The following is a 22612-nucleotide window of genomic DNA, read 5'->3' as shown; positions in this document are numbered from 1 at the left end:
CACACACACACACACACACACACACACACACACACACCACTTTCATTTCTCCTCATATTTCATCCCTCACTTCAACACATTCACATCAGAGAGCTGGAGTAATGCGCTGAGTTTCGGTTTTATAGAAGTGTGTCACATCTGATCAGTCTCGTAAATTTAAAGGTTAATTACAAAAGGACACTTACAATCTATACGATGTCATGGGTTTATGCAAATCCGAAAGGAACTAGATGACCATGGTGATTGGTTTAGGGTTTCTCTGTACTTCCATTCGTTCATTTCATTTTCAGCTTAGTCCCTTTATTAATCTGGGGTCACCACAGCGGAATGAACCCCCAATTTATCCAGTATATGATTTGATAACATATGCTATGTGGGGGGGTGGGCTTGTGCCATAATGGGCGACGTCATGGGGTCCTTGATGTTCTTGTACTCATAAGGGTTTTTGAACCGCACTCAGGATGCTGTCACACCTAGATTCAGTTGTTCCGAAACAGGGATTAAAACTGTTACATTGTTGCTCGTTGCTCTTGGTGCGGTTCGCTTTCAGACGGCAAAGTTTCTAAACGAACCAAAAGAGCTAAAACAAGTCACGTGTGAGTAAACTCTCCTCACATTGATCAGTTTCACGGTTTGTTTTGCTGAGTCCTGCTCAGCTGTCAGGGAGGTGGTAGTGGTTTGGTGGTGTTTGACAGGGTGCGCGTGACGTGTCATAAGAGCGAGGACGGATGCGTTGGGGAGGGGTGAGAAGGGTGCGCGATGTATTTGAGGACCGGGAGGGAGACGCGCCATTTCCGGGAGATTATCACTCGATTGCGGGCACCCGGGAGTCTCTGTGCCTTTGCTGGAGACTAACGAAGCTTCCGGAAAACTTGGGATGTCTGGAATGACCTCCCGCCCTGCTCATAATTATCTCTTCATATAGCCGTATGCCTATTACATATCCATAATACACTGTGATTTATCCGGGCTCGGATCGTATCGCTTTCTCACTACAATCGATCCGCTCCAGAGTTTGTTTCAATCAACCAGAGATCTCGGAGCGATTGTTTTGGCGTGGATCCAAGCGCGATTGCTGGATTTGCATATGCCAAACGAACCATGCTAACTGGGCAAATGAGACAGGTTCCGAAAAAAAAAGTCCAGGGCTGCGTTCGAAACCGCCTACTACTCAGTAGGTGCTGCATTTGAATTTAAACGTACTACTCGGCCGTTAGAAAAGTGCGTTCTATACAGTATGAATGTGAAAAGTATGAATGGAATTCGGACGAACTACATCCGCCATTTTGTCATGGTCACGTGACCTACCTGCGTCAGTTGTGTCGCTTTACTTCCATTCATGAATTCGTTTGCGAGGCATCATGGGATAGCGCAGCATGCATGGGATGCGCACTCCGGAATCTCGCCGGAAGTAGTAAGTCATCCGGGTACTTCTCGCATACTAATTTTCGAATTCTATGAATTTGGACATACTACTCGGCTTGCATACTGATTTTGGCATACTATATAGTATGGAAGTATGCGGTTTTGGATGCAGCCTAGGTGTGAAAGCCTCCTTAGTCTAACCTGTCACCCAAGACGTTTTTGCCTTGTGAGACTCTACCTGGAGCATTAGCCCCCAACAACATAGCTCTTAGGATCACTCAGCTTTTGATTTACCGGTCAATCTACGTTCCTACTCTCACCTATGATCATGAGCTTTGGGTCATGACCGAAAGGTCAAGACCATGAATGCAAGCAGGCGAAATGAGTTTCCTTCAAAGGGTGGCCCCTTGGAGGATCTGGAGGAAGTGTCTGGGGAGAGGGAAGTCTGGGGTTCTCTCCTAAGACTGCTGCCCCCATGATCCGGCCCAGGAAAAGCGGTAGAAAATGAATGAATTAATGAATAAATGTCATCAAGATATGACATTTCTACTGACAATCAATATTGGTGGGTGAGGAAAACCAAACTTCTACATCACGGTGCGGTTAGCTTCAAAATCACTGGCATTTGGATCCTAGTTTAGGATCGCTCCAATATGACTGTGGACATACTTTGCCTATGCACATTTCCATCCAACGTTCAATCACACGTACTGCATCATCAATGTCTGTTGTGTGTTTTGATCATCAGGTTGGTCTGAACCGCGGATCAGACTGAGCTCTGGTGCTCTAGCCGGCACAGATGTGATCCTGGAATCCGGATCTCCTCTTCAGCTGGTCTGTGAGGGCGACGGTCCAGTGACGTTTCTTCCCCGTCTGGCCAAACACAAGCGCTACATTTCCAAAGAAGTGGGGAAAATACGCAGTTTCCGCGTGGAAAAGACAACGGTGGACTTCACAGGAACATACAAGTGCGTCTATATGAATGGAAATGATTCAAACTTGTCGTCTTCGGTTCATGTGTTTGTCCGGGGTGAGTGACTCTTTCATTTCTCCACACTTGCAGAAGCACATCATGATAGCCGTTGTGTTCACATTGTTCTTTAACCTCATCTGTGTTTGTTACAGACTCTCGAGTTCTCTTTGTTTCTCCGAGTACGTCTCTGCGATATGTGCGGAAAGAAGGTGAAGATCTGTTGCTCCCGTGTCTTCTGACCGACCCGGAGGCCACAGACTTCACATTTCGCATGGACAACGGTTCAGCAGCGCCCTACGGCATGAACATCACCTACGACCCCAGAAAAGGTGTCCTGATCCGCAACGTTCATCCTGGATTTAACGCAGACTACATTTGCTGCGCTAGAATCGGAGGTGCAGAGAAAGTGTCAAAGATATTCTCGATAAACATCATTCAAAGTGAGTTTCATTTACAGTGCTGGGTGTTTCCATACAAATCAGCTGACAGAAGCTCCACATTTTAAACAAACATTAAATTTTTTGGAAAATAGGGTCATTTTTGAAGTCCCCTAAAGTTAAATAGTTTGGTTTTACCGCTTTTGAATCCATTCAGCCAATCGTGAGGTCTAGCAAAAGCACTTTTGGCTTAGCATAGGTCATTGAATTGGATTAAACCATTAGCATATCCCTCAAAAAAGCACTTTTAGCTTAGCTTAGCTTAGCATAGATCATTAAATTGGATTAGACCATTCGACTTTAGACAAAGGAGCACTTTTAGCTTAGCTTCATTCATTCATTGATTTTCTTTTCGGCTTAGACCCTTTATTATTCTGGGGTCACCACAGCGGAATGAACCGCCAACTTTTCCGGCATATGTTTTACGCAGCGGATGCCCTTCCAGCTGCAACCCATCCCTGGGAAACATCCATACACACTCATTCACACACATACACTACGGTTAATTTTAGCATAACCAATTCACCTCTACCACATGTGTTTGGACTGTGGGGTAATCCAGTGCACCCGGAGGAAAACCCACGCGAACACCGGAAGAACATGCAAACTCCACCTGTTTAAGCCATGGTGTGACAGCAAAGATCCTTGATTATTCTGTTAGAATGAAAGTTTAGCTCCTACACTGTAAAAAAAATCTGTTATTTTACTTTTTTTTCTGTTGAAATACAGAAATTTCCTTAAATTTATATATTCGGTAAATTTTTCGTGTTATTTTACGGTAAATAACTGTAATTTGACAGCTGTTATTTAACTTTTTTCAAGTGGTGCTCGCTGCAGAGCCATTTGGGCAGAGCTGAGCTCCAGCGAGGGGGAGCTTGAGCTTGAGCTCCTCCTTTCTTGCACTTCTTCTACGAGTGATGTCACTGGGGGTAGGGTTAGGGGTGGGGTTGGTGTACGCATTAAAACAGCTGGAGCTCAGCTCTGCTCAAATGGCTCTGCAGCGAGCACGGTCTCCTTTTTTTCAGCATCCTAGCTGCCGGAAAAGCGTAAAATAACAGATTATTTTACAGTGTAGCATTTTATTTTGCCACTGGTCAAAGTACATGATGTAACTACACAATAATCAAGCTTTAAATAGGAATTTTATCAAATTTTTTTTTTTTTGAGCGAGATGCTAATGTTCTAATCTGATTCAATGATCTATGCTAAGCTAAAATAAAAGTGTTTACGCCAGAAGTAGAAATCAGCTGAATGGTTTAAAAAACGCTAAAACTCAGCCATTTAACTCAAGGGAGTTATTTAAAATATATATAATAAATAATAAAGTATTTTAAAATAAACAAGTGGCCCGTTCCTGTAAGATTTTCGTTCCTGTAACTAATTTCGAGAGGATCACGTGCTTATGATCAACACGGCTCTTTTTGCGTATGATGCTTCAAGCTTGACACCACTTTTTCCCCACAGTTTCCTCTTTGCAGTAATTCTCAAGCTCCATCAGATTGGATTTTGAGTGTCAGTTTACTTGTATTTCTCCATAGATGCTCAATATGGTTCTAGTCTGGGCTCTGGCTGGGCCATCCAAGTGTCCCACAGGCTATATTTTTCATCTTTACTTCTATAGTGCTTTTTACAATGTAGATTGTGTCAAAAGCCATAATTTAAAATCGTGGTACATTCAAGCAATTCAGACAAGCAGGAGAGTAGTGTAGAACAGTGTTTCCCAACCACGTTCTTGGAGCACCACCAGCATTGCATGTTTTGGATCTCTGCTTTGTCTGTCACACCCATTGCAGGTCTTTCAGTCTCTGCTAATGAGCTGATGATCATGGTTAAGGAGACATGAAAAATCTGCAGAGCTGGTAGTCCTCCAGGAATGTGGTTGAGAAACACTGGTGTAAAAAGTGGTATAATTCTAGTTAAGTTTAAATGACTTAGTGTAAAATCGATTTTCTTCAAGGATGTACTGTATATTGCTGCATTCATCTTTTCCTCAGTCCTGACTAGTTTCCCTGTCCCTTCTGCTGAAATTTGGAACAAGATATTGTAATTAAAAGCTACAATTTTTATTGTACTATTTGTTTGTTTGCATTCAGGGTTACGTTTTCCACCGTATGTGTACCTGAAGAGGAACGAGTATGTAAAACTGGTTGGGGAGAGACTTCAGATCAGCTGTACGACAAATAATCCAAACTTTTACTACAACGTCACATGGACACACTCCTCAAGAATGGTATGAGCTTTTCAAGTTAATGTATGAAAGTATATAGTCATTGCCATGTTTCAACAACAATAATCAACACTGCATGATTTCTGAAAGATGATCTGACACTGAACACTGGAGTAATGGTGTTGAAAATTCAACATTGAAGCAGAAGAATAAATTATATTTTAAAGGATATTAAAATAGGACATGCTTATTCTAAATTTTAAATAATATTTCACACTTTTTTGTGCATTTTTAATCACTTAAATGCAGATTTGGTTAGCAGAAAAGATTTATTTGAGCATGTAGGATAACTGTTGTACTTGTCTGTTTATTAGCTGCCCAAAGCAGAGGAGAAATCAACAATGGAGGGCGACCGTTTAGCCATCGAGAGCATCCTGACCATCCCGTCTGTTCAGCTGTCGCACACTGGGAACATCACCTGTACGGGTCAGAACGAAGCTGGGGCTAACAGCTCCACCACACATCTGCTGGTCGTAGGTGAGATGATTGTTGATGTTTGTGTCCTCTAAAGGGAACTTATTATGCAAAAATCACTTTTATGAGGGGTTTAAACACAATTGTGTTGCAGAAATGTGTGAATGTAGTTGGTCCCTAATGGTTAAAAATAAATAATTCCATTTTTTATAATCAGACTTTTTTATTGACATTCTCCCTTTGTATGTGTCATCAGAGTGGGAAAGCCCTGCCCATTAGTGGCAATTTCTCCCTCATTAGCATAAACAGCCCTGAGTGAGAAGCAGCCGTCTGCCATTCGTGTTTTCACTGTAGTCTCCATAGTCGACCTTCTTCTGAGCTACTTGTTTTAATATTTTTAGTTCTTTACACAAATAACATTAGTCCTGTTTTAAATCTGCCACTATGCTCACATGTAGGCATTTGTAGCTCCGCCCTCTTTTGAAATTCTCATTTGAATTTAAAGCGACACTCACCACAAATGCATAATTGGGATCAAAGCCTAAAAGAGGGCATGTTTAAAGAGTTTCAAAAACATATTTGCAGTGTATTTTGAGCTGAAATTTTACTAATGCAAAACCACATACTGTGTGCATAAACAAACAGATACATTTGTTGTTTTTGGTCCAAATGCTTTGAGTATGTCACTCCCATTCAACCTAATGTCTTTTTTTTTTTTTTTTGCTTTAGAACTTTAAGATTTATTTTTTACTGTAAATATCGCTTCCCCACTCCTCTTTCTTCTGTAAACAGAGAATAAGATCATGCAAAGGGATATGGTGTTCTGTTACTGTCATTAAGAAATACAACAAAGGCCCATTTTGAAAACGTAACCCTGCATACATTTCTGGAGAGCACAAATTATCTAGCCAGAAGTATGTATGGCTGCATTTTGCCTTTAAAACTAATGCTATGGGCGGTATGATGGAATTTCTTGAGTTGACTGTGACGACAGGGTTCGAGTCCAGTAAAAAATAGTTCCAGAAATCCAAAAGCTTTAAGACAAAAACAAAAGCCAAAAAATAAAATAAACAAGTAAATAACAGGGTGAGAATGTGGTAAAATCTGAAAACGTGGGAAAAATTAGGCAGCCGCAAGGTTTATTTTTTCTGGATTGCTTTTGAAAACACTATCGGTTGGGTTTAGGGAAGGGATGGATAGGGCGTCAGCTGGTCAGTCAGTCAACAGCAGCCTTTACACAAGAAGAGCAGGCACAAATGGCACTCGTGAGAGAAATTTGAGATCTGAAAAGTATACACAGTGACCTCCTGGGACGTATTTGGCACTCTCCAAAAATGTATACAGGGGTACATTTTCAGAAATTTGTGTTTCCTCTTTTACTTGATTAAAGAATTTAAACTGGAAAATCTGTAAAGGTGACAATTGTCTATTGATGTTGTGAATTGTATCTCTTAGCAATAAAAACTTACATAAATAAATCTACTAATGCACTTGTTGTCTGTGACAGAGGAGCCGTACATTCGACTGTCGCCAAAGCTCTCTTCTAAACTCACACACCGCGGTCTGTCCATCGAGGTGAGCGAAGGAGACGATGTGGATCTCGGGGTTTTGATCGAAGCGTATCCTCCTCTGACTTCACACAAGTGGGAGACGCCCACATCCCATAATGCCTCACTTCCAGAGAACAGGTTTTTCAACCATAACGACAGGTCAGTTGAACATCATCGCTAATGTATTTTTAAAATTATTTTACATGTTTATTGAGAATTGCTCATAGTGTTAAAGTGTTAATGGAATGAATGAACGAACAAATTGATGGATGGATGGATGGATGGATGGATGGATGGATGAATGTATGAATGAATAAATGGATGGATAGATGAATGAAGGAAGGAAGGAAGAAAGGAAGGAAGGAAGGAAGAAAGGTAGGAATTAATAAATGAATGAATGAATGAATGAATGAATGAATGAATGAATGAATGAATGAATGAATGAATGAATGAATGAAGCAATTAATGAAGGAAATAATGAAATAATGAATAAATTGATGGATCAATGGAAGTATGAATAAATGAATAAATTGATGGATGAATGAATGAAGGAAGTAGGGAAGGAAGGAGTTAATGAAGGGGTGGATGGATGGATTGATGAATGAATGAATAAATTAACTAATTGATAAATGGATTGATGGATAATTGAATGGATAGATTAATAAATGAATAAATGAGTAGATCAATGAATGAATGAATGTATTAATCAATTCATAAATTGATGGAATGAATGCATGAATGAATGACTGACTGAATGAATGAATGAATAAATGAATGAATGAATGAACGAACGAAAAGTTTACAAATTAATTTATTAATTAATTCATAAATGAAGGAAGGAATGAATGACTGAGGTAATGAATAGATTAATGAAGGAATTAATGAATGAATTCATTAATTAATGAAGAAATGAAGGAAGGAATTAATAAATGAAGGAATGATTAGATTAATGAATGGAGGAATAGATGATTGATGAATGAATGAATGAATGAATGAATGAATGAATGAATGAATGAATGAATGAATGAATGAATGAATAAATGGATGGATGGATGGATGGATGGATGGATGGATAAATGGATGGATAAATGGATGGATGGATGGATGAAAGAATGGATGTTAAATAGATGGATATATTAAGAAATAAAGGAATGAATGTAGGAAGGAATGAATAAATGAATGGATGAATGAAGGAATGAATGGATGGATGGATGGATGGATGAATGAATTCTATACCAACATTTCTCTAAATATAGCCATGAATAAATGACTACATATAGCTGAATGCTATGTTATTAATGTTATTAACAATGGCAAACTAGACGAATGTAACATTTTTTTATTGTTATTATTCATAGGCTGATAAATGTGAGCTCATTGTGATGGATTTGTAGGTACGAGGCGCTGCTGTTACTCAAGAGACTGAACTTCGAGGAGATCGGCCAATACACGCTTAATGTCAAGAACAGCATGAAAAGTGCCTCCATCACTTTTGATATTAAAATGTACAGTAAGTAAAGTTTACTTGTGTTTATATATGTACATTACAAGTTAGGGCTGCGCGATACAGCGCATATATATAACAAAATATATAACAAAATTTCTCACGATATAAGATTAAGCTAGAAAAATGCTTTGTTTTTTAGCTGTTTTAAATTATTTAAATAATTTATGTAATGATATTATAATAAACAGGTTAAATACATTTTTCAGAATTAATTAGATCTAATTCAGATTAAAAATGACATCAGAAATATTTCATGAGGTCTAATGATTTTGATTGTATGTGTACTGCAAATGCAAATGCAAAAGAAAAAAACAAGTGGAACAAATAAATATCTATACATCGACATTCGACAATAGCCTAGTGGTTAGCGTGCCGACATATGGTGCAATAGCACGTCAGGGTGTTGCGAGTTCGAATCCCGGCTCGAGGACATTTCCCTACCCTCTCTCTCTCTCTCTCTCTCTCTCTCTCTCACTTCGCTTCCTGTCTCAATACTATCCTATCTAATAAAGGCAAAAAGGCCAAAAAAAAATTAAAAAATATATAATAAATTCTCTGCAGAAATAGCAAAGAACATCCGCAGATTCTGTCTGGCCCTACTAATGGGTCATTATTGTAGTGTTACCGTATTAATCAGTGTTTATGAATGAGCTGAACAGCATTAAACCCACATCCTTCCTAAAAAGGGAATCGATTTAAGTAAGAATCTCCTCTGAAATGCTCAAATCTGATTGTGTTTGACAGCGAAGCCTGTTGCGAGGGTGAAATGGGAAAACGTCACCACTCTGTCCTGTCGATCTTATGGATATCCGGCTCCCAGCATCCTCTGGTACCAATGCACAGGAATCAGAACCACGTATGTCTTCATATAAACTATATACAGTTGACGCCAAAATTATTCGGCCTTCTGTGAATTTTGTTTCTTTTTCAGATATTGCCCAAATTATGTTTAACAGAGCAAGGAAATTTACTGAAAGGCTAATAATTCTTAAATCTTCTCAATATCCAAAATATGACTTAAAGGGGCTTATAATATTGTCTTTAAAACGGTAAGAAAAACTGCTTTTATTCTAGCCAAAATAAAACAAAAAAGACCTTTTCCAGAAGAAAATATATTATAGGAAATACTGTGAAAAATTCCTGAATCTGTTAAACATCATATGGGAAATATTTAACAAATATAATAATAATTTTGACTTTGTACGTCACCTTTAATTAAAGTCTCCTAATTGCTCCTGTTGATGTGTCAAACAGCTGTCCCGAAAACACCACAGATCTGCAGCCGATCCAGACGCAGACAGTGGAGTTCCAGAAGGAAAGTTTCGGGGCTGTCGGTGTGGAAAGCGTCCTGACCGTGGGCCCCAACCGCAGGATGACCGTCGTCTGTGTGGCCTTTAACCTGGTCGGTCAAGGCAGTGACACCTTCTCCATGGAGGTCTCTGGTACTGAAGCTTTCTAGACGGTTTATATGAGCTCATCCTTCTTGGTTATTGTTTGTCAGAATTATTAGCCCTTCTGAACATTTATTTATAAAGATGTTTTTTTCAACACATTTCTAAACATAATAGTTTTAATAACTCATCTCTAATAAGTGATTTATTTATTTTTGCCATGATGACAGTAAATATTTGACTAGATATTTTTCAAGAAACTTCTATTCAGCTTAAAGTGACTTTTAAAGGCTTAACTAGGTTAATTAGGCAAGTTTGGGTAATTAGGCAAGTCACTGTATAACAGTGGTTTGTTCTGTAGACAATGAAACACAAATATTGCTTAAGGGGGCTAATAATATTGACCTTAAAATGGCTTTAAAAAGTTAAAAACTGTTTTGATTCTAGCCGAAATCAAACAAATAAAGAAGAAAAAAATTTTTTTTGCTCTATTAAACATCATCATCAACATCCAACATCAAACATAGAAATATCAACAAAAAAGGTGAATCATTTTGCTACTTTGTGTGTTTGTTTTGTGTCAGATCAAATCTTCACCAGTGCCATGTGCGGCTCGACGGTGGCGATGGTGGTGCTCGGGCTGCTGCTTATCTTCATGATCTACAAGTATAAACAGGTCAGTTTTAGCTAATCAAAATCACTCAGTATGAATCCTCTTTAACATGGTTTTCTTGCTATATCACAAATCTCTGTTAATGTCTTAAAATATCCAGATAGTATTTTTCTGAATGATTCATCAATTCGTCATTCAAATAAATAAAAAAATCCTCTTTCAGATGACTTTTTTTTCTTTCGTTTTTTAATTCCTAGTTCTTAATTTTTTTTTAAAGCTTTCAATTTTTATCGGTAAATTATTCTTTTGCCGTTTTGAGGATTTTATGACTGGCTTTTGACTGAAATTCTGTTTTTATTTGTATAAATAAATGTTATTTAAACTATATATATATATATATATATATATATATATATATATATATATATATATATATTTATATATATATATGTATATACAGTTGAAGTCAGAATTATTAGCCCCCCTGAATTATTAGTGCCCCTGTCTATTTTTTTCCCCAATTTCTGTTTAATGGAGGGAAGCTTGTTTCAGCACATTTCTAAGCGTAATAATTTTAAAAACTTATTTCTAATAACTGATTTATTTTTTCTTTGCTATGCTCAGAGTAAATAATATTTTACTTGATATTTTTCAATATACTTCTATACAGCTTAAAGTGACATTTAAAGGCTTAACTAGGTTAATAAGGTGAACTAGGCAGGTTAGGGTAATTAGGCAAGTTATTCAATAGCGATGATTTGTTCTGTAGACTATTGAAAAAAAAAATTTGCTTAAAGGGGCTAATAATTTTGTCCCAAAAATAGTTTTTAAAAAATTCAAAACTGCTTTTATTCTAGCCGAAATAAGACAAATGAGACTTTTTCTAGAAGAAAAATTATTATCAGACATACTGTGAAAATTTCATTGCTCTGTTAAACGTCATTTGGGAAATGTTTAAAAAAAGAAAAAAAAATCAAAAGGGGGCTGATAATTCTGACTTCAACTATATATATATATATATATATATATATATATATATATATATATATATATATATATATATATATATATATATATATATAATTTATTCAGGACAAGTTCAAACTCATCTTATTCTCTTTGTTTCTTTATATTGCCAAAATATTATTATTAACTAGAATTATTATTATTAAAGTTTAGCTAAATTTATGACTGCTGTTTGAATGTTTTGACTTAAAAATATTTATAATTATTAAAAATATTATTAAAAATATTTATTTATAATTATTAAAAATATATTTATTACATTTATTATCTTTGTATATATGTTTTGAATTTTAAAAACTATTACTTTATTTACAATAAATTCACATTGACAATAATTCAACATAAACATTTTTAAAAGACCAAAATTTTTATTCTACTTAATCATTTATTCTAATTTTAATTATCTAACTATTATTTTTTTGTCTTTATTTAAAAAATAAATGATTTAAATTACCCTCCTAACTCAATTCATCATTCAAAAGTGATGTATTCTCATTTTCCACATCTGTTTGGATGTAAAGAAATTCATATTTTCCTTTAAATTATTAATTTTTAATCTTACATTATTTTGTCCTTTTTTAATGCCAAAATATTTTTTGCCATTTTTATGATTTTATCATTTGACTATAAAAAAACATGTTTTAATTTTAAAGTTGTACAGTTTTAAATACTATTACTTCATTCACAATAAATTCACACTGAAATCACATTAATTCAACATCACCATCATTAAGCTTTATAACCTACTTTTGTCTTTATTTTCTTTTAAATTACCCTCATAATTCAATTCAAATTCAAAATCGATTCATTTTTTCACAAAGAAATGTTACAACTTCATTCATCCGCACCTCACATTAGTTGAAACCTGATACATTTTTTAATGTTGTAATCACACAAGTAATGAGCTATGATTCATTCGTTCATTTTCCTTCAGCTTAGTCCCTTATTTATCAGGGGTCGCCACAGTGCAATATACCACCAATTAATCCAGCATATATTTTACACAGCGGATTCTCTTCCAGCCGCAACCCAGTACTGGGAAACACTCAAACACTCACATATTCTCACACACACTCATACATTACTGTCAATTTAGTTCATCCAATTCACCTATAGCGCATGTGTTTGGACTGTGGGGGAAACCCACACCATCACTGGGAGAACATGCAGACTTCACACAGAAATGCCAACTGATCCAGCCAATACTCGAACTAGTGATCTTCTTGCTGTGAGGTGTTTGAGCTATTATTTTTGCAGAAAATTTTGATTAAATAAAAAAAAACAATCAATTCCTACTGCACTATATAAATTTTAATAAAATCAAATAAAGCATGACTGACTAACTCTCTTTAACTTTATGAATGATTCATCACATGCTGTTTTGAAATATTTTAACACTGTCGATTAAACACACTCTTCAAATTGCTCCTATTTATTAACGTGCGTGAAATCCTCTGAAGAGCAGTGTGTGTGTGTTTGCTCTGTGCGCAGAAGCCCAGATATGAGATCCGCTGGAAAATCATCGAAGCCACAAATGGAAACAACTACACCTTCATCGACCCCACACAGCTGCCGTACAACGAGAAATGGGAGTTTCCTCGAGACAAACTCAAACTCGGTCTGTACTTGATCTTTTATTATTTACACCAGGGGTGGGCAAACTCGGTCCTGGACGGTCGATGTCCTGCATAGTTTAGCTGCAACACAAGCATGGAAATGGCCAAAACCCCTCTAAAACTAGCCTGGTCGACCAGCTAAAACCAGTCAACCAGCCTAGGCTGGTTTAAGCTGGATTTTTCAGCAGGGTAGTATCAGCATATGTAAGTTTTAAAGATATCTACAAGCTAGTGTGGCTCCAAAACAGTGACAAAATTTGCATTTAGATGATATAAACCTCATATAAACTTTACAAAAAACTTTAGTAGTTTGTCTCTTGGGTCTATGATTTTTTTGATGTCAGCTCATACTAAAGTTTCTCATTAAATCTTCTGTCTAATCAACTCCCTGCTGAAAAATCCAGCCTAGGCTGGTTGGCTGGCTTTAGCTGGTCGACCAGGCTGGTTTTAGAGGGGTTTTGGCCACTTCCAGGCTGGTTTCCAGCCATTTCCAGCCTGGTCTTAGCTGGTCAAGCTGGGAGATGACCAGCTAAATCCAGCTTGACCAGCCTAGCCAAGCTGGGAGTCCAGCCAAAACCAGCTGTCCAGCTTAAACTAGGCTGGTCAAGCTGGTTTTAGCTGGATTTGGCTGGTCATTTTCCAGCCTGACCAGCTAAGACCAGGCTGGAAATGGCTGGAAACCAGCCTGGAAATGGCCAAAACCCCTCTAAAACCAGGCTGGTCAACCAGCTAAAACCAGCCAACCAGCCTAGGCTGGTTTAAGCTGGATTTTTCAGCAGGGATGCTCTTTAGTATCTGACATGCCCCTCCCCCCTCAAGACACTTCTCGTTTGCTTTTCATTTGATGCACTTGAGCTCGACACTCTCACTGGCAGAGCTGTCCTAAAAACAACACACTATTGGCTCATTTTTAAAGGGGAGGGGCTGCGCTATGCTCCGCCCTCTCTTCATGTTACAGTTGAGATTAAGGCAAATTTCGAATATGAATTTCAAAGCACTTCATGGGACCTTTAACGCTGATGTGTGCGTGTGTGTGTGTGTGTGTAGGGAAGACTCTTGGTGCTGGTGCGTTTGGGAAGGTGGTGGAGGCCACAGCTTACGGTCTGGGCAAAGAGGACAACATCACACGAGTGGCTGTGAAAATGCTCAAAGGTCAGAAAACATATCTACTATAAAGAGCATTGTACTGTATATACTGTAGATCTCAAACTCAATTCCTGAAGGGCCACAGCTCTGCAAGGTTTGCTCCAGGGGAGGACTGGCCATCTGGCAATTCTGGCAAATGCCAGAAGGGCCGGACCAATTTATAAATGTGGGCCGGTCAGTTTTTTTTTTTTTAATATGTATTGTTTTTAAGTGCAGACACCTTTTATCTCTTGCTAGATGTGATATTATGATGATGAGAATAAAAATAATAATAATAAATGTTAATAAATGAAACTGCCGCCTGGTTTTAAGTTGGGCCGACCCAATCCAAGGTTACCCGGACATAATCAAAATCTGGCAAGAATGTCATATTATTTCACCATCTTTACACCAAAATAAATAGTGAATGTGCGTGTCTGTGGGTGGGGCTGTGTCGGTGTGGTAATGTGGGCTGGTGTGGCAACAGTGCCAGGGCTAAATTTTTGTCCCAGTCCATCCCAGGTTTGCTCCAACACAGCTGATGCAACAATGAAGGTGTTCGAGACTTTTTTGAACACCTTGATTAGTTGGATCATCTGTGTTTAACTAAGGCTGTATTGATTTTATTTCTCACAATTTAGAAACTTTTGCTCATCATTTAATAACTTACAATTCTTAATAACTTAAAAAAAACAAGACATTAGTGTCATTATTGAGTGTATGGACTGTTGGAGTGAGTAGTGTTGTGTTGTGTTGCATGCTGGGAGCAGCCAGTGCTCATCCTGATGAACGTGAGGCTCTGATGTCTGAGCTGAAAATCCTCAGTCACCTCGGCCAGCATAAGAACATCGTCAACCTGCTGGGTGCCTGCACACATGGAGGTAGGACACACACTGGATTTTCCTTTCGATTCTGTACCATTTTTGCTTCATCTGTGGTGTATTTACAGGGCCTGTGCTGGTCATCACGGAGTACTGTTGTCATGGCGACCTGCTGAACTTCCTGCGCAGCAAAGCGGAAAACTTCCTGAACTTCGTCATGACCATACCCAACTTTCCAGAACCCATGACGGATTATAAGAACGTCAGCACCGAGCGAATGTTTGTCAGGAGGTCAGTTTAACAAACAGCCATCCACTATTAAACCCTGTTTCCACTGAGAGGTACAGTACGGTACGGGTCACCTTTAGCAGGCTTGCGTTTCCACTGCCAAAAGGGTACCTTTTTGGACAACCCAGGCTCATTGTGGAAACGTAGTCCCGCGGACGTTCCGCAGGCAGGTACGTACGGCTGCAGTTTTTGTTTTTGTGAATCCGCGAGAGGCGGATTGTGCGCTTTTTTGCTTCTCAAACGCCTCTCGCGAGTGCAGTTCGCGCCCGCGCTATTCTCGCGTGAACCCACTAGAGGCCGATGTCCGACTGACTGGATGATTGACTGCGCGACCGGCCAATTGGCTGACCCGCCCTCCTCCTTCCCTGAACCCAACCAATTTTACAGATTGACCCGCCCTCTTGCTTCCCTAAACCCGAGCAACAGTTTACAAAAGCCGTCCAAAAAAAGAAAAGCCCTGATTTTTTTTTTTTTATACCGCATTTCCCTGTTACGAAACTCGTTCACTTCATTTTTGGGATTCTGTTTTTGTCTTACCTGATTGCTGGAACAGCTCTTCCCCGGACTCGAAACCGATCGCCGTGGTCTACTCCTCTCTGCATCTCAAGCCTGCCGACGTGCACGGTGAGCTGAGTGGACAAACGGGTTGCAGCGGGGAAGCCCTCCACAAGTAGGTAAGCGGTCAGCCGGCCGGCAAGCGCGAAAGGGAACAGAGTCACACCGCCCCGCAGCGTTCGCTTGAAAAAAATAAATGCAGCCGTACGTACCTCCCGGGACGTATACCGCTGTCTCCAGTAACGTCCGCGGGACTACGTTTTCAGAATGAGCTTGGGTTGTTTTTGGAGGTCGTGGTGTACGACAGAAAATTTCAGATGACATCATTTGTATTCGAGGAAATGTCAAAGTAAAGCCGTACACATATCGTATGAGAAGCACTTCTCACAGAACAGAGGCTTTATACACATCAATACTTGTGTATAAATGTTCATTACTAACCTTTCTATGAACATGAGTTGATTATAACTGCAGATCAATGATCAGTGCGAAATAGCAATTAAATAAATAAAAATCTGCAATTATATGAAATACATAAATAAATGCATCATATATGAACACACACAGACCCTTACAGTCTCCGATCCCTGCTGAAAAATCCAGCTTAAACCAGCCTAGGATGGTTGGCTGGCTTTAGCTAGTCAACCAGCCTGGTTTTAGAGGGGTTTTGGCAACTTCCAGACAGGTTTCTGGTTTTAGCTGGACAGGCTAGGTAATGACCAGCTAAAACCAGCTTGACCAGCCTAGCCAGGCTGGGAGCCCAGCCAAAACCAGCTATGTCCAGCTTAAACCAGGCTGGTCAAGCTGGTTTTAGATGGTTTTAGCTGGTCACTTTCCAGCCTGACCAGCTAAGACCAGGCTGGAAATGGCTGGAAACCAGCCTGGAAGTGGCCAAAACCCCTCTAAAACCAGGCTTGTCGACCAGATAAAACCAGCCAACCATCCTAGGCTGGTTTATGATGGATTTTTCAGCAGGGATATGTTATCAATTACAGATAAGCTACACACACCATACATTTAGTCCTTATTTGGCTTCAAAAACAACACGAAATATACCCTACAGTCCTCTCATCTGTGTCTGTAATCTTCAGCAGCACATGTAACCTCTTGTTAGAAAGTAAATCCGTCATTCCGAGTTCATAATAGTCCAAAAGGCGATGTTAAACATGGCAGTTTGTTCATGTTTTGTTGCAGAAAGCCTCATTTGCTGCTGTTTTTCCGGCTTCTCCTTTGTTCTTTCACGCTTCACTCTCGCGGTTATCCCATTCTGAAATTATTGGATATCAGAAGTGCTTCAATAATCACAGGCATGTTATTAATATGAGCACAAGAAGCTTGTTGTTTTAAATATAGTCGTGCGGAGAGCTCCCTGGAGAAAGTGAAAATGCTGGTACGTATTGACGGGTTTGTAAAACAACAACAGGACACAGCAGATTTTGTTCTTCTTGGCTTTGTGGCCGTTCATCAAGACGACAAAAAGGTTTGTTTGAGCTCGAGTCGACCATGTTATTATGTATATATTATAACGGTGTGATGTCTCGGCTGGGTTTTTAAAAATGGTGGTTCTTTTGTTTTCATTCTTCTGCTTCTGTGAGTGAGGTATCTCTATGAATCTCTGTGTATCTCTACCACCTTTTGGTACCCTTTTTGTGCTAACTACCCTTTGCAAAAGGTGACCAAAAAGGGGTACGGTACAGTTCGCTTTTAGGTACCCTTTGACAGTGGAAATGGACATAAATACGTACCAAACCATACCTTACAACTCAGTGGAAATGGGCCATCAGTCCTTGCCGCAATAAATACAAATACAGTATTAACGTATGTGAACAAAGTATAACAATAATAATAGTTTGCACAGATTATTAATATGATATGAGCTAAGCAATCATTAGATTTAGGCATCATTGGTTGTGCAAAAATGATTTGTGTCTGACCCTATTTGCTGGTCAAGTCTGTTATATCAGTTATAAAAATAAAAAAGACAACAAACTGTAAAGCACTGATAGAGATAATATGTGACTTTCACTTCCTCAGGCATGTCATTTATTCATCTTTCATAATTTGTGCATAATATTTAGAATACAACAGTAGCAGATTCATTATTTGTCAGCTTTGTTACTTGGATATTTCAGTGAATTTCTCATTCACTTTTAGAAAACAATAGTATGATGGAAATATAGCATTATTTGGTCTTGGGAAGGACAGATACAAGTCCTGCACAGCAGCCAGAAGGATTTTGAGTCACTCTTCTTGCAGAGTAGAGGTCAGGTCGCTATGTGATGCTCATGCTAAACAAAAAAAAAATGTAAAGGAAAACCTTTTCTAACTCGCTTCTTCAAAACACCCAAAAGTAGCTCAATAATATTCATATCGGGTGACTGTGCAGGCCATGGGAGATGTTTAACTTTACTTTCATGTTAATCAAAACCACTCTGTCACCAGTCTTGATGTGTATATTGGTGCATTATCATCCTGATACACGGCACCTCCTTCAGGATACAATGATTTAACCATTGGGTGCACATGGCCCTCATGAATTGTTCGATATTGGGCCAAGGGAATGCCATGATTTTGCAACCCAAACCATCAATGATCCATCCTAAGCTTCACTCTGGGCATGCCACAGTCTGGGTGGGATGCTTCTTTAGGGCTTCTCCACACGGTAACTCTCCCAGATGTGGGAAAGACAGTAAAGCTCGACTCATCAGAGAACAATACATGTTTCACATTGTTCATAGCCCAGCATTTTCACTTCTGGCACCATTGAAATTGATGTTTGGCATTGGCAAGACTGACAAAAGTTTTGGCCATAGCAGCTCGGCCATGTATATTGATCTTGTGGAGCTCCTGATGAAGTTTGGTGGGAACAGGAGAGCACATCCCTTTCAGACAGCTTCCTCTTGCGTGGATGTGGTTCTTCTTTTTGCATATTAGATTGAGTTATTGATTGTATGTTTTGATTGTGTTTGTGCTGACAGTGACAGTGGGATTTCCAGCACATGCTCTGATCACTATCTGGACATGAGACCAGTCACATCCAGACCAACAAACTCAGCTCTGGGTGAGTCTGCAAAACACTGTCCTCCAATAAGCATGAGAAATACACGCACGTCTTGTGTGTGTGTATAAATATCTGAATCATTTTGTCTTGAGGTCATTAATGCATCACCCTAATGTAAAACTGAGACAGTGTCATTTCTCTCTTTCTCTCTCTTAATTTTTGTTTTATTCTTAAAATGGTTGATTGAATTGAAATGAATTGAATTGAATTGAATTTTATTTGACAGATTTAAGACAAGCTGTATAAAAATATAAGTATCCCATACATTTTTAAATAAAAACTGTCGAGGATAAAAACACAATAAGGCCCTGGGCTTGTTTCCATTGCGGTTCTCGCTGTTAAATAAAACAAAGTATGGCTTCAAAATACAAATGATGCATAAAACAAACAGTACCTCCACATTTTAAAACAGGAACAAAATAATTCACAAATACATTCCTTCATTCATTCATTTTTCCTTTCGACTTAGTCCCTCTATTAATTAGGGGTCGCCACAGCGGAATGAACCGTCAACTTATCCAGCATATGTATTACGCAGCGGATGGCCTTCCAGCTGCAACCCTATTCACAATCAAGTAACAAAATAAAACATCCTCGTCCACCATGCAAACTAATCATCCTCATCAAACAACCTTCTTTAGATAGCTTTTCTGAACCTCCTTAAGTCTTTTATTTCCTTGATCGATTTTGGTCATTTGTTCCACATGATTGCACTTGTATATAAAAACATATTTTTCCCCATTAGACTTCTAAATTTAAATAAACAAATATAAAAAATCCCAACTCCTCACCATTTAAAAAATAGTTCACCAAAAAACTAGGAACCACATGATTAAACATTTTACGTACCATTCCCAGTTTTAAAAAACATACTAATAATATTTCTTCCAAATTGCTAATAAAAAATTGTATTTTGTTCAAGACAATAGCCCCTTTCACACATACAGACCTTTCCGGAAAATTGCCGGCAATTTTCCGGAAAGGTTGTATGTGTGAACAGGTCCTTTTTGAAAATAACGGTAAATTCGTTCTGGCTATTTTCCGGAAAGAGAAGTTGTAACATTACCAGTAATTAGCCGGAATGCTGCGCTGTGTGAATGCAGAAGGAAGATTGCCGTAATAAGCGCGTGCACGTCTAGAACGTGCTGACGTGAGACGTCTGCTTTAGCCAATCACAACAGTCAGACGCATTTACGTCCGCGCGGTTTGTGAGGATAAAAGCCTTTGAATATTTTTCCAGACACATTTAGCTGCTAGAAGTTAGTCAGATCACGTTTATATGTTCTTCTTAATGCCAACTGTGTAAATAATCATCGATGAGATGCTTATGATAAGCCGTTGTTTGTTTACCTTCAAGCTTTGCGTGCGCCTATGAGCGCCTGCATAGTGCATACGCACATATTATGAACATCTGAAGTGATCCTGCGAAAGTTGTTCACAATATTGATCATCCACAGAGTTTGTAATTTAGTCAAATGTTTACAAATACAAGCGCAGCCGTTTAAAGCTCATTTGTGGTGAATGATGTCAGAATTTACCGGTATTTTGGAATGGATGTGTGAACGCTCTTTTCCGGAAAATTTCCGTAACGTCCTCGCCTGTGTGAACAGCGCTTTTTTGAATATACCGGTAAAGTCGTTCCGGAAATTTTCCGGATATTTACCGGTATCACTGTGTGAAAGGGGCTAATGACAGGTGGTTAAAATACCATATTTTTCAATTATTGTGATAAAAAATAAATACAACAATTCAACAATTTAATTTTTTTTAGATTAAATTTAGAAGAAATATCATCAGCAGTAAATCCAGAGAAACTGATTTTATTTTAAAGTGCGTTGGTCATATTTATCCAGAGAAACTGATATCATTTTAAAGAGCCCATATTATACATGAAATAGGGTCATGTGTTGGTTGTAAGGGTCTACAACAACAGTCTAATATGCATGCAAGGTCAAAAAACACTTTCATGGTCTCATAATCTGCATTTATTTTTACGTAATTATCCCAGCGACTCCCGTATGAATCGTACAGTGATTTATTTGTTCCCAAACCCCTCGTTAGCGAGAAGCTAATCTGTGCTGATTGGACCGATGACAGTCTGTTGCGATTGGTTGACACTGACTGCCTTCACCGAGAGACAGAGTGAAATGCACAGCAGCTAATCAACAATATAGAAATAGTCACAGTGCATACACACTCGATAGTGTAAGGCGTGGAGTTTACCTGCCAGTGGATGAATGTAAATACAGACGACTAACTATTTTATTGAGCAAAAACTCCAAGAACTGGCGAGGAGATCTCCTAGCTTGTCACACTGCTCTTTTCACAGACACACACACACACATATTGTCCTCGTCCTCGCGCGCACACACACACACACACGCGCGCGCGCACACACACACACATAATCCTCCTCCTGACGACAAAACGCACACACACACACACATTACCCTCCTTCACGGAACGTAAACAAAGCGGCACGCTTTGCGTTTTTAACGTGGCTTTGCACGCGATATGAGAATATAGCGAGTTAACCTGATACAGTACACGCGGTTACAAGTAACAAATCACAACTAAATACATTTGCAAGCTAGAGTAAACGAGGCAGCAACTTTAATCGCACGTACTTACACTTGAGAAATGGAGGAAGAAACCGATCCATGTCCTGACATGTCGATCATTACTCTTTACTGATCCTTCCTTTAACAAACAAAGTATTCTTTGTAGCATGTAGTTTCCAGTAGTTTCCAACTGCTCAAGGTTGGGCTTATGCTGAAGTTTTATCTTTGGGTAGAGACTCGGTAATATTTATCTGCAGTGTGACTTCAATCGACCGACGGCATGTTTGTGTGTGTGGGTTTCTGTGTTAGAGGGCGGGGCCACAGGTTTCAAATCTCCTGGGTTCGCGCGTGCATGTGAATCACTTCAAATAACTCGTTATCAAGACGACTCGTCTGAAGCACTATGAGTCGACTCTTTTATAGCTGAATCAACAGTTTTAAACACTGTACTCTTACAGATTGAAGCCTTAGCTGGATATCTTACTTCACTTAGAGCTGTGTTACACACTACATGGAAGGGCATTTTCAAAAACCCATAATATGGGCTCTTTAAAGTGCATTGGTCTTATTTATCCAGAGAAACTGGTTTTATTTTATAGTGCGTTGGTCATATTTTCCATAGCTGTATACAAACACACAGCACACGTTATCAATTTTATATTTTAACGTTCTCCAGATTCTTCGTCGGAGTGTCAGGAGGACTCGTGGCCGCTGGACATGGATGATTTACTCAGATTCTCCTCTCAGGTGGCGCAGGGACTGGACTTCCTCGCTGCTAAAAATGTGAGTCTCTGAAATAAAAGCAACAGCTTTACGGCCGAGTGAGGGAAGTTACATGATGCTGATCAGTGTTACTGATGGACTGACTGTGCTGAATCTGCAGTGCATCCACCGAGACGTGGCGGCCAGAAACGTTCTGCTCACCAACAGCCGAGTGGCCAAAATCTGTGACTTCGGACTGGCTCGAGACATCATGAACGACTCCAACTACGTAGTCAAAGGAAACGTGAGGAAACTAACACCACATTAATATTCATATTAACCTTAGTCTTTACGTAAGAGAGGGCGCTGCCATTGCAACC

The 22612-nt window shown here is 38.9% G+C and overlaps 1 protein-coding gene across 4 annotated transcripts in view; it reads left to right on the top strand.

The window, feature by feature from the left end:
• csf1ra (colony stimulating factor 1 receptor, a) overlaps positions 1-22612 on the top strand; it is a 39743-nt gene that overhangs the window by 6364 nt on the left and 10767 nt on the right. For 3 of the 4 annotated variants that reach the window (NM_131672.1, XM_073921583.1, XM_021481056.3), the window contains 16 exon segments: positions 2114-2395; positions 2491-2778; positions 4869-5005; positions 5317-5479; positions 6924-7125; positions 8361-8476; positions 9218-9329; positions 9728-9915; positions 10449-10540; positions 12995-13121; positions 14167-14271; positions 15015-15125; positions 15194-15356; positions 18887-18969; positions 22207-22313; positions 22414-22536. In NM_131672.1, coding sequence (NP_571747.1) covers positions 2114-2395; positions 2491-2778; positions 4869-5005; positions 5317-5479; positions 6924-7125; positions 8361-8476; positions 9218-9329; positions 9728-9915; positions 10449-10540; positions 12995-13121; positions 14167-14271; positions 15015-15125; positions 15194-15356; positions 18887-18969; positions 22207-22313; positions 22414-22536 — 2399 coding nt within the window. 4 annotated transcript variants of the gene reach the window in all.

Source organism: Danio rerio, chromosome 14 (assembly GCF_049306965.1).
Source record: "Danio rerio strain Tuebingen ecotype United States chromosome 14, GRCz12tu, whole genome shotgun sequence".
NCBI lineage: Eukaryota > Metazoa > Chordata > Actinopteri > Cypriniformes > Danionidae > Danio > Danio rerio.
This window is presented reverse-complemented; position numbering and strand designations above follow the sequence as displayed.